Raw genomic sequence first — 17,664 nt, 5'->3', positions numbered from 1 at the left:
CTCAGAGGGGGCCTTGAGTCTGTAAGGACTATTTCTACCTGAGAATCATTGTTACCTTGTCAACCTTGTTACGAAGTCAGCCTTTAGAGAACTGACTACAAAAGACAACATCAACAACAGCTATGTTTAGATTCATGGAGCCCACTTTATTTCATAACTACAGTGCTTCATGAACGTTAGTAATACTCCAGAAAAGCAATGGTAGGGAAGAGCGACAGCAAGACAAAACAAATATGTTATGCCCATGAATTATGACACAGCAGTTTTGTTTCTGAATCACAGACTCTTACAGCTTGTTTGATGTATCAGTTTATAACACAGGCAAAGAGCAGGATTATAAAAAAACGAACTGGTAAAAGCACAAATCTCCAACTTTCTTTGTTGATAAAATCAACTACTTCATGGTGCACAACGTAAACCAACAGCTCACCTTTATTATTAACCTGGGAAATTGAAATGTACATCCCTGTGTTGGTAAAAAACAACAACATATTTACAACACCTATCTGTACACATAAAATCAACTGGATCATTTACAGAATGTAAAAATTATGCCCATATATTTAGATTTTTTTACAAGGTTTCATTCAAAGAGTCCTCTCACCTAAACACTTTATTGCGAATTTGAGCATAGTTTATTCACCACAACTCCTTAAATGTTCATACATAAAATAGCCATTTTTGCAGTCCATAAAACTGATTTACAAGCTGCAATCCTATACAAAGCCAGTGTTGTGATGTGATATACATGTACATTTCCATATTAAAGTAATTTCTTAACTTTCAAGCATGATATATAAAGCATGCCATCAACAAAACAAATAGCCATTTCAATAAATAAAACAAAGGACACAAATAAAATACCTTGTGATATTTGCACAGAAAAAAATGTAATATGCATTGTATTCTATACTGATTTCATCAGCAGGTGTTTTACATATCCACATGCAACTTCTAAAACTTTGTTTTCATAACTTTGTGAGCTTAATGTATTCATGCACCTGAACAGAAAGAGCCACATAAGTGTTCACCTTCCTACAAAACCACATGTTTTTGGTTAAAAAAAAAAAAAAAAAAGTGTGACTTGTTTATATAGTACCCTAGCCTATTAATATGCAAATCAGATGAAGTCAGAAACTTCACATGATGTAATGCTAACGGAGAAAACATGTTTGCATCAAAATTAATTAAGGGGATAAACCAGTTTTTATTTTTTAAACTTTAAAATAAATCACATTTTAATACATCATTTCATGTATATTGGAGTAGTATAATTCTGTCACCTTCCAATAAGTATATGCACATGTCTAACGCCAACTTTGGTGTCATACATGTAAATGTACAGTAAAAATCTGATTTCAGACATCTATCCTAAAAAAGCTATGAACTGGCATTTCTGTTGGGCTGTATCCACATTTTCTCTGATGGAGATAATATGACAGCACCCAGGCAGGATAGCATTGTATGACATTTAAGGTTATTATTAAAAAGAGATAAGCAAAACATTTTTAAAAGCAAAGCATTTTTAAAACTCAACAATAATTACATACAATGTATTTATAGCGAACAGTTCCACGACTAAAATATTCTCCTATCAACATGTCACTCGAGGATCTGTAGAATGTATTGCCTTGGCAACAGTAATCATACTCCCAGCAATAGACACACAGTTTTGGAGATATTCAGAAAATGTGTCCTCCCTATCACACTCTCCTCCTTGTGACTGAATCTTTACCTCAGTTGTCTACACAAAATGTCCACACAGAGGCTGATATTACTCACATGCTTCTGTCACTAAGCTTCAGACTCTCTCTCAGCACCCTCCACTTGTCTGACATCCTTCCCTTCTATGTCACTGGAAGGAGGCTTGCTGACATCTGGTGCTTTGAAGTGAGGATCTGACTGGTCCAGAAGGACATATTTCCCATCTGGGCTTAGTGGAGGAGACACCTCTGAATCATCCCCAAGCACTACCTCTTCTCCGGCTTCCAAAAAGCTGTTAACACGATCACCTTTCCGATCCTCCAGCTGGTCAATGTTGGCCAGCAGTAAACTCTGAAACATTAACCACTCACATGGTTGACTATCAAGTAAAGGACAAAAGATCACATCCATTCACCATTTCCATTAACTTATTTTTACATTCTTTTTACTCGTGCAAACTGCCACTTTATGTCACTTTACGCAAAGAGTGTATAATTTTAAACAAAAACATACATTTTCAAAAGTCAAGCCATATTTCAATAATAAAAACTTTCTATTTCCTTAAAATATATACACACACAGGAACTTTCAGTGCAATTTGACATTCCCTAGGAATAGAATGCTAAACTGTACAGTTATCTGAACAATTTTTGTGTGAACAGAATACTATTCAAAGAATGTGCAAGAGTCCTGAATGAGGAAGTATAAAGGTCAAGAAAATACATTATTTAATTCACTAAATTAATTCTCAGTTCAGTTCTAATTACATACCACTCAATGTAACAATATCCACATAATTTGTTTTTATCTTTAAAGATTGTTACGTTTCGTTTGCATTAATTACAACAAAAACTAAATTAATAACGATGTACATGTATATTACAACAATGCAGTGCACAGTAGCAGTAGTGTAGTTTTAACCGAAGGTGCTGAGATAACTTGGCATTGCGCAGATGTAGCACGAGTGAAGGGCTTTGGCATTTAGACACACAAAACAAAGGGGTATGGCCTGTAGACAACACAAAACAAAGGGGTGTGATCAGTAGACAGCACACAAAACAAAGGTGTATGACATGTAGACAACATACAAAACAGAGGGGTGTGACCTACAAACAACAAACAAAACAAAGAGGTGTGACCTGTAGACAGCACACACAAAAAAGGGGTAGGATATGTAGACAACACACAAAACAAAGGGGTATGACATGTAGACAACACATCCAAAAAAAGTCATATGACCTGTAGACAGCACACACAAAAAAGGGGTAGGACCTGTAGACAACACACAAAACAAAGGGGTAGGACCTGTAGACAACACACAAAACAAAGGGGCATGTCCTGTAGACAGCACACAAAACAAAGGGGTATGGCCCGTAGACAACACAAAACAAAGGGGTGTGATCTGTAGACAACACACAAAAAAACATATAGCCTTTAACCCTTCAACCTTTAGAATTACAATGGCCTCCAAGTACTTGGTGAATGAAAACATGCAAAACATGAGCATGCGGAGAAGGTTGAAGAATTACAGTAAATACTATGCCTTTTCTTTTGTCTTCTTCTTTTCGGATGCCCGTTTTTCCTGAAATGACAAAAACATCAAAATCAAACAAGTAACATAACTACGAAGACTTGCGGGAATTCCAAGAAATGCAACGTAATGAAGTACACCATCTCACAATGTAAGAAATTTACACACAAATGATCATTTACTAAAGCTGTCAGATAAACTGGTAACACTGTTACAATGACAGCATTCTTACCATATATGCTTGATAAGCCATTTGTGTTGCAGTACTTATAGCTTGGCAAATCTGTTGACAAAAAGAAATTGTAAATATCAGGATTTTCTTTTGCAGACGCATGTAACTAACTGGCAAAAGATTATTTATGTATTATGTAGATTATGTATAAGTTATTTACACCTATGTTTCAACAATTATTATCGGTATTCAATCAAAAAGATAAGCCTTGCACTGACTTGAACCTTGCTGTCAAATTTGCTATATGTATTTCATTATATAGATTATATTAAATGTAGAATTTTCTATTGCGGAAAGTAGTCATATGAAAAAGAACAAAATAGCCTTTTCTATATTTTCTACACGGTGGTATCCCACCTGCAGTTTCAAACTATTGCTCTCATCAGTATTATATTATATACTACAAACCATATAATTTTCTGGAATGTTAAGAAAAACAATTCTTCATATGAACATGTAAAAAATATATATGGTGGCATACCAGACAATCATTTTTGATCTTCATGTCTTATTTTTTGATCATTATGTCACAATACATTGTGACATTTACACAGGTAAAACAACGTTGAGTCAAACTTACCTCATCACCAGATTTATCACATTCAAACACGTGACATGCATAGGATGCAGGTCCATCGGACCGACTTCGAGTAATGAACCCAAACAACCTGCAATATAAAACAAGGTGCTTGTGTAAATCAACAAGTCAGTTATTTTATTTTGTCTTTGTGAGGAAAAAAAAAAGAAAGGAAGGTCCTGAAAAGCAAATTCTCTCCGAGGTGGATAGTAATAACACATCTTATGTAATATCTGTGAGGTGACCATTTGTTGTCTTCATGAGGTGACAAGAAATGACTTACTTTGTGTTGCCTTCATGAGGTGACCAGAAATGATTTACCTTTTTGTTGCCTTTATGAGGTGACCAGAAATCACTTACCTTTTGTTGCCTTTATGAGGTGACCAGAAATCACTTACCTTTTGTTGTCTTTATGAGGTGACCATAAATGACTTACTTTGTGTTGCCTTTATGAGGTGACCAGAAATGATTTACCTTTTTGTTGCCTTTATGAGGTGACCAGAAATCACTTACCTTTTGTTGTCTTTATGAGGTGACCAGAAAGCAATGTCTTGAAGCGCAAACTCTATCCGGATGTTATGGGTCGATGGCTCTAACAACCTGCAGAACAGGTGGAACAAAAAAGACTCAATGTGAATATAGGCCTACCATTTGACCCAGTATAAATGAGCCACAACACTGAACAATTTATTTAAACATATGCAGTTTTACAACATTGCCCAGCTTTGCACACCACACATTTGTTGTGTAATACACTGGTAAGTGTCATTTTACAAGTACTTCGACTGTAAATCTTCAACCTTTTCAACCACTAAGCACTTTTTTCAGTGAAATTCATGCATACAATTATTAAGAATATCATGTTAAAAATGATTTATTTGTGTCATTAAAGATACAAGTTTCACAAATAATGTGCAAATTATTTCTCTACACTCCATAGTTACCGAAGATTATTTCAAAATATTGGCTGCATATGTGGTTGAAAGGTTGAAGAAATAAGGTAATCCAATTGTTGTATTTCAAAGTTTTCATGTAAATACTACATACATCTGGTGTTTACTTGTTTGTGAAAGGCATCAATAAAGATGTATGGAGTATGAAGAACAAACCTTAGACACTCGTTTGTCACCAACAAGACAGACTCCGTCATTTTGAAGACATTGTGGATTGCTCGAGCAGCCATGATTTGTCTTATAGTGGCTAAAACAAGGCCCTCGCCTGAAACACGGGAATGGAATATTTGCTTTCTGACTGCAGAGTGAGGAAGTTCTGTCCAATACAGGCATGTTACAATCCAGCTAGTTGGGACTAGCTAGAAGAAGACTACTGGCACAGTAATGAGAAGCACAGTACTGTTCATACCTCAGGTTTTCAAACAAAATAATACAGCTTTAACTTGTCTATCACAATCATTGACGTACATGCGTTAATAAACATTTCCTTTTGGGAATACACTAAAAAAAAAAAAATAAAAAAAAAAATAAATAAACGAGAAAACAAAAAGTTTTACTATCGTTTTTCTATCTGACAATTCACAATAATAAACACCACATGTAAATGTTGTGCTTACCTCGATCTGAGTTTACCTCCATTGACCCACAGAATCGAACAGTAAATGGCTGCGAAAATGCTGCATTTTCCCCAGCTGTCTCATGCATTACATCCACTGATGACTCATCAAAAGGGTTGATACGTCTGAAAGTACGTGCAAACATGCATTAGGCCACATAGAGCTATAATACTTGCATGTTTCAACCTGCTTGCCTTTACCATAAGACTTACAGAAGTTTCAGGAGTGGCATACACAAAACTTTGTTCATAACTTGTCCACTTCATGGTGTAAATAAATAATTTTGTAATAACAAAATTCCTGTTGTTACAATTGCATGATGTCAAAACCCAATCCGGCTACTTGCAGTCACCACTAAGTTAGATGAAGGGAGAGTCTCAAAAGAAAAAGCATGCTTCTCATGAACAGTCAATGTGGAAGGGGAAGGGGGGATGTATAAAAGCCATATATAAAATAGTGCCCTTCAGTGGTTACCCAGTAAAAAATTACCTAACAGGGCCAGTACAGGCCACTATCGGCCATATAAAGGCTATAAAGGCAAGCACAGAAGAATGTCTGACACAAAAACGCCATCTTACATCCAATCTGGGCCAGTACAATTATGCCGTAACTCTCCCAGTATTGTATACAGTGACATATCGGCCCTATTATGGGCCGCATCCAGCAAAGATGGCTTTAGGGTGAGTATCAGGCCAGTACTGGCCCAGTTACTGCAAGCATGTTCTGGTGAAATGCATTGTGGTATATACCGCCTGGAACAACAGTTTGGCAACTGCATTTGTCACTGTATTTTCCAAAAATTTGCCATAAATAATTGAGTATTTCACTTTCCTGGTATAATTTTGTTCTAGTTCAGTACATTATGCACATATGTAAATAGGTCGTGACTTGTCACCTTCACATACAGTGTATTTTGAAGAAAAATATTAGACTTAAGGATATCTTCCATAAGAACACCAATGTCAATTTGTTAACATGTACCTAACATGAGATTAAGATGAAATATAGAATGTCCAATTTACTGTGGACTAATAGATGGAAAATAAATAGTAAAATTAACAAGCAACTAATCAGGCCTAATTATTGAGCCTTATTATTCAGGCACATCAGATGAAGAAACACAAATTATAGTTCCCTAAACTTAGGATGTGAGAACGCAGTTTTTTTGTTTATTTTATTATTTTCAGATCTATATTGAAGAAAACATTTATGTAAGCCAATAGCCTTGGAGGGAGAAAGATAACAGACAGGGGCAAACACATGTACAAACGAGTACACAAATTAAGAAAGTGACTAAAAACAACAAGCCATGTAATATCCCTTCAACCGAAATAAATTATAATTTCCATTTTTTTGTGATGTACATGTAGGTCATGCCTAACAGCTCCCAATAGTTATAATGGTGTATTGGTAAATTTTTTTTGCCTGTTTGTATATTCTTTCATATTAAATAAAAGCTATTCACTTGCAGTACAAGGTTTCAAAGCACTTTTCATTTTGATTCTCTTCTGAACATACATATATATTGTGCAACACATATACAGACCTACATGTACAAAAGAATGGCCAAACACCATAAATCCAAATCTAGGTTTGTTTATTTTTTTCTACTTGATAGGTGTTCAAATGTGAATGACTATATTCATCCAAAATCACATATGTTCAGAAATGTACAGTCATTGACTGTTGTAATTGAAGAAAAGTATGTATGTAGGCCTACATTTGTGCTTATCTTTGGTTTCTTTTGTTGTTGTATGGTCAGTCTCAGCACGGCACACAAACACCGCAGGTCTTCAGGTATCAGTGCTTGTTAGTTTGCTCTTCCTGGCTTCAAGATGTTTGACACCAATGGATTAATTACAATTATATGCAAGTGTTATAAGTAATGGCTCAATTCAGGTGCGAACTGGTTACTAACTGGGTATTTACTGGCAGGTACAACTGGGCCAGATATGCACACCCGGCTCTGGCTTGGTAATATATTGATATCACTTAAACTAATTTGTCCAATACCGATTCCTCATAACTGGCCCTGTTTAATTTGTCAATGGCAGAGTACTGGGTTACTTCTGTCCAGCTTCCTGACCCACATTCATGCTGTTCATGCATTCATCCCCCAATGTAGTCAGTGTGGTGCTATCTGAGGATTTCCCTGCATATGCACATGTATAATGGCGGATTTATGCATTACCAGGGGAATGTACTGCTGTACTACTACATGTAACCAACTCCGTACACTTGCGGATTTCCACCGCCTAAACCGCCATGTTAATGAAATAAACAGTTTTGCACAATTAAGGAATTCACTTCAGGCTGACACCTAGCTCAAACAATCTGGGTTTGATTTTAAATTTAGTACCTTTTCTTGGATTGTTGTTCAAGACTTTTCAAAAATCATCAAAATAATATAAAAAATTCAGGGTTTTCAAGGGCCAATTTTCCAAATTGTATTTAAGGACTTTCAAAAAATTTCAAGAGATTGTGTGAACCCTGAAAACAGTAGAAGGCTGATCTGAGCAAATGATCTCATAATTAAATTAAAGCTGTTATCCAACAGAGTTACTGCAGTCCACTCCACTAGTCTTTTACCACTTCTGGTAGTCTGGTGATTATAAAGTCCATAATCATGAGAAAAAACGTGAAAAAAATGGAAAGGAATGTACCGGATTTGAACCCTGGAATGCCATGCATCATTTACAATTGGCCAAGTATTAAAGAATAGCATGGAGATTAGGCAACTCTGATCTTCTGCTGATAGCCAAAGACAAATGACAGAAAGAATACATTATGGCAGAGCTGATGCCTGTTCCCATGCTTTTGTCAAAATTTTGTTGGTTTCATTGGTCATAACATGAAACCAATGCTAAGCACAAAAATAATTTTTGCAGATTTGTATGCGTAACACTGGAAAACCCACAACCATCCCTTCCCATGTACGGCCGGAACCATTAAGCAAGTATAAGACAGAGGCTGCACTGGTGAGAGGCTCCTGGGTCATTGCACAGCATTAGCACGCTAACCACCACTAAAAATGTTAGTAGTCATTGACGTTTCCTACCATATGCTAAGTGTTGTTATTACATGAACATGTCTAACCATCTCAATGAAATGTGTGTAAAACTGCGAGATTTAGTCTTTGCTTCTGTAAGAAAATTATATATTTGTAAATATAACAGATATGTGCGGTTTTCTTACATGTATATCGGAAATGAATGCATGTAAAACAGGATGTGATCTATCACCAATTTTCTGAGTAGGTTAAATACTTCTAAATATGACTGGAATATATGCTCTTATTCCGGTATAATGTGAAATATATGCGAAATGTTCAGTCACATGTAACTGTTTTAGCAAACAGATTTAAAGTTCTGAAATATAACAATTATATCTAGTTTCACTATACAGACATGACAAATATTATTAAAAGCTTTCTTTTTATGTCCACAACTTCCTGAACTAGGTTACATGCTATGAAATAGAGGACATGTATTTAATTACATCCAAAAGGTTTCGTAAATACTTGCACAGGATATAGTTTTATTACCTTTGCTTTCCTATATCTTCAAAACATAACACACATAACTAAAACATTTGGTTTTAATAGCAGGGCTCTGTAAACAGTTGTAAATGAATGAGTATCATGGACTAATATGAACAACCACTTCTCATCATTGCAAATATTTCAGTATTTTCTGAAAAGATTTAGGGTGGTCTTTGTTTCTTGGTAAATATAAATACTCAGTGTCAAGCAGTTATCATTGCATGGTAAACATTTGCATATGAAATGATTACATTTAAAAATCTATGTAGCATATATGAAACACAGTGTAATGTTTGACATATATTTGGTTTGATGCACTACTAATGTTAGATTTTGTGAATTTGCGGCCTTCACAATGTCGGACAGATGGGTGTACAAGACTATGAATATAATTTAAATACATAGTAAATGTTGCTAAATCTGTAATAATAATCCAGATAAAACAGGCCCAAAATAATAATCCTAACAGATACCATAGAGATTCAAGCCTGGACAGCTTGAAGCGCTAATAATAATTAAAGCTGTTAAGTTCCTTACAGCCATATCGGTCGCCAAACATCAAGACCCAACTGAATGTCAAATAAGAAAACACTATGAAAGTACTGCACTGAATTAATTTGCCATTATCAGAAAAATTAAGCCATGGAAAACATTAAAAAATCGTGTTTGGATTGCGTCTGCTCATTACTCGAGTGCCGTGGATGACATGGGCAGAGAGGGTGTTTATAAACAGGGTATTAACATTAAGAAAGACGACTGTGAATCAACAGTGCTAAATGTTTGTACAAGGTTAACCAGTTTCACTGTGAATCTAACTCTCAGTTGATAAAACGAGTTTTCACAAATGTGGGTTTTGTGATACAAACTCATGTCCAGCATTAATAGTTAAGGAGTTAGATTAAGACACAACAGTTGGTCGACTTCTTAATGCGGAAAGTAAGTAATGCTTAGAGCATTAGCGTCAGTGAAATATTTACCCCATAGAAATATCTTACCTTTTAGGAACGTTATGTCATTAAAATATTTCTGGCGATAAAAACTATTGATAGTAGCCGTAATCCGTTAGCACATACCAGAAACTACACTCTTGGGCTACAATTTGCTGCAAGTCTCAGATTTGTAGCTTTTCACAGTTTTCGAGTTACAGGCCATTCAAATTCCGTAAATGAAAAAAAGTTTGTTGACCATATCTGAAAAAGTTACAAAGATAGGCAAAATCCGAAAGCAGATTGCCAAATACACTAGAATACATGAAAACATTATCAAAATTAGACGCTTTTTATGACGTCATAAATTTGACCAATGTTTTCAATGGCATGTCCACGATTTTTTCAAACTTGTTCTAACTCGGATCACTCTACAACCACATCAAATTTCAAAAGAATCTGTTCCTTGGTTCTCGAGAAGAAAATTTATAAAGGTTTTGATCAAAATACAAGATGGCTGTCATGTCATGTGACCAAAGTTAACCAAAAACAGCCAATATTTGCCTCGTAACCTTGTTCCTGAAATCACCAAATTTAAACAACATTCCATAAAAACTTTCCCTTTTCATAGCTCTTAAAACTTTCAAAAAAGCAGAATAAAAATAATAAAAATCCGAACAATTTCAAAGTGCCGGGCCACCTAATAAAACAAATAATCCAAACAGACACAATAGGGATTCAAGCCTGTATGGCTTGGGCCCCTAATAATCTGAACGATTTCTGAGGTGACCCACTAGCATATTAGCGTGAACCCCTAGTAAATATTTAAACAAATTAGTTAAATCTTTTATATTATGAAAAAATTTAACACACTACAGCTGCAAGTCACTATCCAATTAAAATGTTGTGAAAGTAAATAACCATGAGTGAGCAAAACTTTAATAACTTTTGCCTGAAGTGGGGTTTGGGGGAATTCAATTACCCAATAACATTACATAAAGCACTGCAAAAGAAGTTGAAAAGATTAACTTGTAGATCACCAGATACAGAACACCTATATATGAAGCTAAGATCTTGTGAAATGTGATTAGTAATCACTGTAAACAACAACTGTACATGTACCCGTGTAACATTCATGTCTGGTATAGTATATAATGCCAAGAACTACATGTACCCTAACTCTTCAATCTTTTCAACCATCTCTGCAACCGATATTTTGAAACATTCTGAGAGAAGTATGAGGTGTAGAGAAAACAGAACTTCTTTAGTGACACAAACAAATCATTTTTAGTGTCATTTTCATATTAATTGTATGCACAAAATTCAATGAAAAAACGGGTTTAGAGGTTGAAAAGGTTGAGATTTTAAAGTATCCTTACACATGTGGATTTTCTTTTCCATTTCCCAGTATTTTAGCAAGTGCTACATATGTAGTTGTCTGAGTTTCCAAAATGGCGACATGACAATTAAACCGCCCAAGGGGTAAATTTTTACACACTTACATTTTTAACACATACAGCAAGGGTATATCTATAGTATATTTCTAAGCCTAAAAGATGGGCAAAAAACAAAGATATACCACAATGAAACAAGCATGCCAAAATACAGAAAGGCACCATGAATGTAGACAAAAAACACACTACAATGTACATGTATCTGAACAAAAAAGGAAACGTCAACGAGAAAAATACTTGTCAGTAAGTGTTAGTTACAAACTATTTACAAATCTCTGATAATGTCTGAAAGGGCAGAATGTTATTGTACACTGTTATGTTCGTATACCTCATAACAAGTTGCTCTTAAGTGAACTGAAACACACATGTTTAAGTCCACACACTTTCATAAACAAAAAAAAAATCAGTTAAAAAAAAAAATGGTCAAACTAACTTTGGTGGTCCATCCGCGACAACAGGTGTCACTTCTTTGGTGGGTGATATCATGTCAAACTGTATGGGTGTGTCCAGCAAGAAGTGGGGATGTGGACGGGCAGGGGAGGTGGCTGGGGACGAAGCCAGCTTAGCGCCCTCCCTACAAACAAAACAATTGACAACACAAATAAAAAAAATGCTGTATTCCAGTTGGCAAATAGCAAACACCTTTCGTGGATACTGTTTTTGAACTATCTTACAACACAAAAACTGTGAAAGGTACTTTATGACAGTTTGCAAGGAAAAATTGTTTTAAATGTGTAGCTGGTGGCAAGAATGTACACCAAATGCATGGTATCTGGTTCAAAGTCGTTAACTGTGGGTCACAAATAACTAATTCTTCTTGAATGTTTGCAATGTGTTTATTCAAGCTTATTCTGATGGTCTTATTCTTTGCAGACTGACAAAGTTATACTTTTTCTGAAGCCCTGAAATTGGCCAATCCAATCTATGTAGGTTTGTCTCCAAATTCTCATTAGAAATGTGCATAAATTGCACTGAAAGCTGCTCTTTGATATGCGAAGGGATTGAGGAATTAAGGTACTCTTGATGAGACAGAATTTGATGTGCACAACTAAATGCTTTCCCTACATGTATGTTATAAGTGCAAAAGCCAACCAAGTCCTACTGGTCACAAATGTAGGCTTTACAACAGACAGAAGAACACGTATCAGACATGCTTAAGAAAAAAAAAAACATCAACTCCTATACCCTCAATGACAAAATCACACTTGAAATCATGCAAACATATAACACTCACCACATTAAATCTCTGCTAATTACTGCTTACATAATTTTAACTTTGTTTCCCTTATCATTAGGTAACCCGATATGTAGGTTACCTGTTACCCATGGTTTTTCCCCCAGGCTCTGCCCAGTTTCCTCCCACCATAATGCTGACTGTTGTCCTATAAGTGAAATATTCTTGAGTATGGTGTAAAACACCAATCAAATAAATAAAAAAAATAAATATAACAGTTCTTTCTGATCCGTAAGACACAAAAATTCCACTATTGAAAAGGGAATAATGCCCTAAATCTGTGCACTGTGTCTGTGTGGCAAGGTGTGGGAGGGCACAGATTGCTTTTAGCTCACATATTTATCCCCTGATCATTAGTCTAATCACATTTATCCTTTCACTCATTTATCTCTCATCTCTCTTACGCTGAGCTGTCGATGGAACCTTGCAGGGAGCCAGCTTCAGCAGAGTTTGAGCTCTGACTTCGGTGACTACCAACACTAGCAGAGCGTTCCTGAAAGAAGGATTGTAGAATGATAACCATATTGTGAGGAGTTACTCAATGAAACATCTGATAACTTCATATCACATTTCTATTATCTTCAGCAGCAATGAAAAGTCACACAATCAAAGATACAGAATTAAAAAAATCCAACATGTAGAGTAAAATTTTATCATGTTTGAGTACTAAATACTCATATCAATGTAAAAGAAATCTGATGTATAAATTTAAAAAACAAGGCATCTAGGTATTTGTAAATTGTCAATATTTACCTTTCTTGTTTGCTTGCTTCTCGATAATGCAGCATCTTTTATTATATTTCTTAAAGTGGCAATCCACTGGAATGGAGAATAGACAACGTAACAAATGTCTATTTCTAAGCATTTAAAATGGTCATCTTAACATACAGACACATCTTTAGGTGTTACTCGTACAATTAAGGTAAAAATGTTAGGAGTAAACTATAAAGACTTGCACAAAGAACCACACAGTATCAAGCTTAACAAGGGAAATGATAGACAATGCTCTTTGCCACACATAACATGTTTGTGGGAACAGTTTCACTTAAATATGATAATAAATATTTACTCACTTCATCTCGTTCTCTTTCATTTACAGCTTGAAGTATCACAGATCTGAAACAAGAGATTTGATTAAGTTGAGTTTTACGCCGTACTCAAGAATATTTCACTTCCACACTGCTGGCCAGCATTATGGTGGGAGGAAACCGGGCAGAGCCTGGAGGAAACCCACAACCATCTGCAGGAAATAGGCAAGACAGGCAGACAGGAATCAAAACAGATAATCTGTTCATGTAATGATTACATCAAATCATGAGGTATGCAAACTAACTGATAGTCAGAAGTCAGGTAAAGCTTCAGGTAGACCTAACTTTAGATGTCTCAAACACAGATTTCTTGAAAAGCCTTGTATTAAAATAATCCACAAGTTTTAAATACACTCATCTGCAAATCTGGAATGTTTTGATCAAATACTTAAGATTAAAGTGTCTGTTACTATCCTGGGTTCTCTTCAATGGATCTCAAGACGTTCAATCCTGATGGATTCTACTACACATCAACAATGGGCTACAGCCACACTGTTAACACAACAACATAAAACTACAGCATACTATGCCCAAACACACTGATATAAATTAGCAAGTCTTACTTTTTGCTTAACCCTGACGCGAGTTGGAAGACGAATCGTCTATCATCAGAATCCGTTGGCTCTACAGACGCGCCCTCCTCACTAAGGTCCATCAGGAGACCTCCGGCCACCTGTACAATCACACACAACACTACCTTATTAAATTGGTCGAATATAGTCCATTGCCATTTCATCTTAGATTCTTCAGAGTGATAATTTTATTTTTCAAAAAGTAAAAATTTTCAAGAATTCTAAAAATTTTGGAAGCTTTGATATTTCTTTATTCTCCAAGCCCTCAGAATTCTCTCTTACTTTCAGCTTTGGTAATTTAACTCGTGTTCTCGCCACTCAGGTTTAAAAATCTATCTCAGGTGCTGGTAAGTGTCCAAACATATGCTACTGTACACAAACAACTTGGACTCACCTCATCTTTGCTTTGCATCATTAAATTTCCACCTTGTGTAAAGAAGTACAATCTCTCCCACTTTGAAGCTATTAAAGCCTGTCTACTGCAATAAAAAAACATCATAACTATTACCCTAGCTTCCTTTTACAGCAAATGCAAACATTCCTTTGACTTTTTCGCACTTTATTTTACACTTCTTACACAATTTACAATGGCAAAATGGAATTTTTTAACCACAAAGTACACTGAGAACAAGCTGGGACATAAGCCTGGAAGCAGTAACCATATTTGGCTTTCTAATAGTACCCATGTTAAACTTTACTTCTGTACTGAGACACATCTGTACATACCTTCTCAGGTATAAGTACCCTGACTTCTGCACCAGATTTGTGTTTGGCGGGATAAAGGGCATGTCCTGCATGGGTTCTGCATGGTACAGGTGTAAACTCTGGTGTTCCACTGAATCCATCAGTTCTACAGCCTTTTGTGTATCTTCATTCATTTCCTGTTGTACACTGTTATGCACAAACAAGAATTCTGTTAGCCAACAAAGTGGGTGTTACAGCTGAAAACATCCCTCTGTAAACTGGCATACTGGGTGTTACAAGTGAAATCCTTACTGTATACCTTGACAATATGGGTTTTACAACTAAAACCATCCCTTTGTACCTTGAAAACATAGGTGTTATAACTGAAACCTTACTGTGAAAGGGTGAAGGATTCAAGAGTTTATAATACTGGACTCTCGTGGACAACTGGAGTTGATTTTCAACAAACTTACCCTTGAACACTAGCAGAAATGTTGCTCAAGAATTCATCTATTTCTGATTTGCATATGGCGTCACCCCCCATTTGGAAAAATGCTCTGTGAGCATGAAGGTAGCCGACAATGGGTTCAAGCAGGAAGCATTTCCTCTTGTACTGCAGACTGTTCAGGGCGGAATAATAATGCAAGGCTGTCTGTAACAGAAAAGGCCCACATCGCTTTACAATGAGGTGTTCTCAGACATTTGACTTCTATTAGTAGCAATACTACCTGTCAAAATACAGGGGATAATTAGGTAATCCATATTATTATTTATACATCAGTGAAATCCCAATATTTCCTTCACTGATAAATATGATATCTTCACTAGTTAGATACCACTTTTGTTACTGCATTTTGCCATCACCCACAATTAACCTTGCTGGAACTACTTTTGTACAGATATGGTTTGCTAAAAAAAAAAAAGAGGTAGAAATTCTCCAAGTGCTTAACTTAGGTAAATACCTACATTGCATTAGCATTGAGCACCTTTGTAGAATGTATAATTACTTACAGACAGTGTTTAAAACCGTAAAAAGGTTTTGTGAGTGTGGACGTGAACGAAATTGCAGCGCAGACGAATAGAATCAGAAATACAACGAAGAGGGCACATTGCTAATTTTATTCACGGATGCAAAAGATAAACTGATACGCATTTATATACATGTAGAGAAAATGTCCAGATATAAATAATAAACAGAATATTGTACAGTGAAGGTTGAATACCATAAACATTGTTCTCATGAAAGGTAGAAATGATAATCCACTCGACACTTCACATCTCGCACACCTCTCACAAAAGTGAATCTTCACATAGTTAAATATCACTTTCATTATTACACTTTCATATTCCACACGTAGACGCCAAGAATTGAAAAGAAGCATTTTGTTTCTTTACATTTTCACTCTGATCTCAGCGGGACAATGTCATAATACAAGTATAGTAAAAATTAACGCTTATAAAAACAATATTTTGCTCATAATGGCCAAAACAATTTTCATATCAACATTCTATAATTCAAGTGATTATAGTTCACTATGTAAAATTCCATACAATGTACTGGACCTTAAACTTCATGGTGTCTGGGTATAAACTATCAAAACTGTAAAAACAAAAGTGATATCTGTAAACTGTGAGAAGTAACACTTTTGTCAATGAGGGAAATTCTGACAGTTTGCCTTTATATAAATCATAAAAGCAAATCTAACAAGTAAACAAACTGAAATTCTTTTATCTGTAGACACAAACAGTATGAAGTAATGGTATGGGGTGGGGATGGAGGGGGGGAGGACATACCAGCCGGTGTGTTGAATGACACACTTGATGACGTTTGAAAGGTCATCTCTATTTATATATGAGGGCCCGCAACTGACAGTGGAGTAGAATTACAGCCCTATCAACCCCTTACTGTCATTATTAGTGCACAAAAATGTTGTATGATACAGCCCAGTCAGGTCCTGTTATTCAATACTGCTTTAAACTGTGTTTCTATCAGTTGCTAATGACTGATATCACAATCCAGCAGCTCCACTTTTATTTCTCACAGATAAAAATTCCACAAAGACCTGATCACTGGGTTTTAATCTGTAGTTATCATTTATTTTTAATTTGTAGTTATGATTTGTTTTTAATCTGTAGTCATGATTTCTTTATAATCTATAATTAGATTTACATAACCTACACAGTTCATGCTTATAGTTATTTGATTTCTTTATCTCACCTATACAACGGTGGCATTACGTGGGAGGAAACTGAACAAAGCCTGGGGGAAACTCAAGACTATCTGCAGGTTGCTGACCTTCCCACAGACCTTCCCACAAAACGGCCAGAGCAGAAGCCAGCATGAGCTGGACTTGAATTCACAGCTATCACATTGGTGAGAGGCTCCTGGGTCATTGCACCACGCTTGTGTGCTAACCCACTAGACCAAGGAGGCCCGAGTCTATTCTAATAACATGTTAGAAATGGAAAATCTAGAAATTTATTACTATGGAATATATCTTAACTCTATAACTTTTATTGTACGTAACCAAGACACACACACATCTGGAAT

General features: G+C 35.8%; 1 protein-coding gene across 4 annotated transcripts in view; it reads right to left on the bottom strand.

Moving 5' to 3' along the window:
- Positions 1-121: 121 nt before the first annotated feature.
- Positions 122-17,664, bottom strand: part of LOC135469881 (DCC-interacting protein 13-alpha-like) — a 32,464-nt gene continuing 14,921 nt past the window's right edge. For 2 of the 4 annotated variants that reach the window (XM_064748511.1, XM_064748510.1), the window contains exons 8-22: positions 15,587-15,765; positions 15,156-15,320; positions 14,824-14,908; positions 14,421-14,530; positions 13,843-13,885; positions 13,523-13,588; positions 13,174-13,262; positions 11,969-12,109; positions 5,615-5,739; positions 5,154-5,262; positions 4,558-4,644; positions 4,048-4,135; positions 3,468-3,518; positions 3,248-3,286; positions 122-2,055 (exon numbers count right to left, since the gene is read on the bottom strand). In XM_064748511.1, coding sequence (XP_064604581.1) covers positions 1,795-2,055; positions 3,248-3,286; positions 3,468-3,518; positions 4,048-4,135; positions 4,558-4,644; positions 5,154-5,262; positions 5,615-5,739; positions 11,969-12,109; positions 13,174-13,262; positions 13,523-13,588; positions 13,843-13,885; positions 14,421-14,530; positions 14,824-14,908; positions 15,156-15,320; positions 15,587-15,765 — 1,638 coding nt within the window. In that variant the 3' untranslated portion in view covers positions 122-1,794. Of the gene's footprint in view, positions 2,056-3,233; positions 3,287-3,467; positions 3,519-4,047; positions 4,136-4,557; positions 4,645-5,153; positions 5,263-5,614; positions 5,740-11,968; positions 12,110-13,173; positions 13,263-13,522; positions 13,589-13,842; positions 13,886-14,420; positions 14,531-14,823; positions 14,909-15,155; positions 15,321-15,586; positions 15,766-17,664 lie in introns of all 4 variants that reach the window. The other 2 variants (XM_064748513.1, XM_064748512.1) reach the window with 2 other exon arrangements.

Source organism: Liolophura sinensis, chromosome 7, assembly GCF_032854445.1.
Source record: "Liolophura sinensis isolate JHLJ2023 chromosome 7, CUHK_Ljap_v2, whole genome shotgun sequence".
NCBI lineage: Eukaryota > Metazoa > Mollusca > Polyplacophora > Chitonida > Chitonidae > Liolophura > Liolophura sinensis.
Note: the sequence above shows the minus strand (reverse complement) of the source record. Positions and strands in the feature narration are given on the sequence as shown.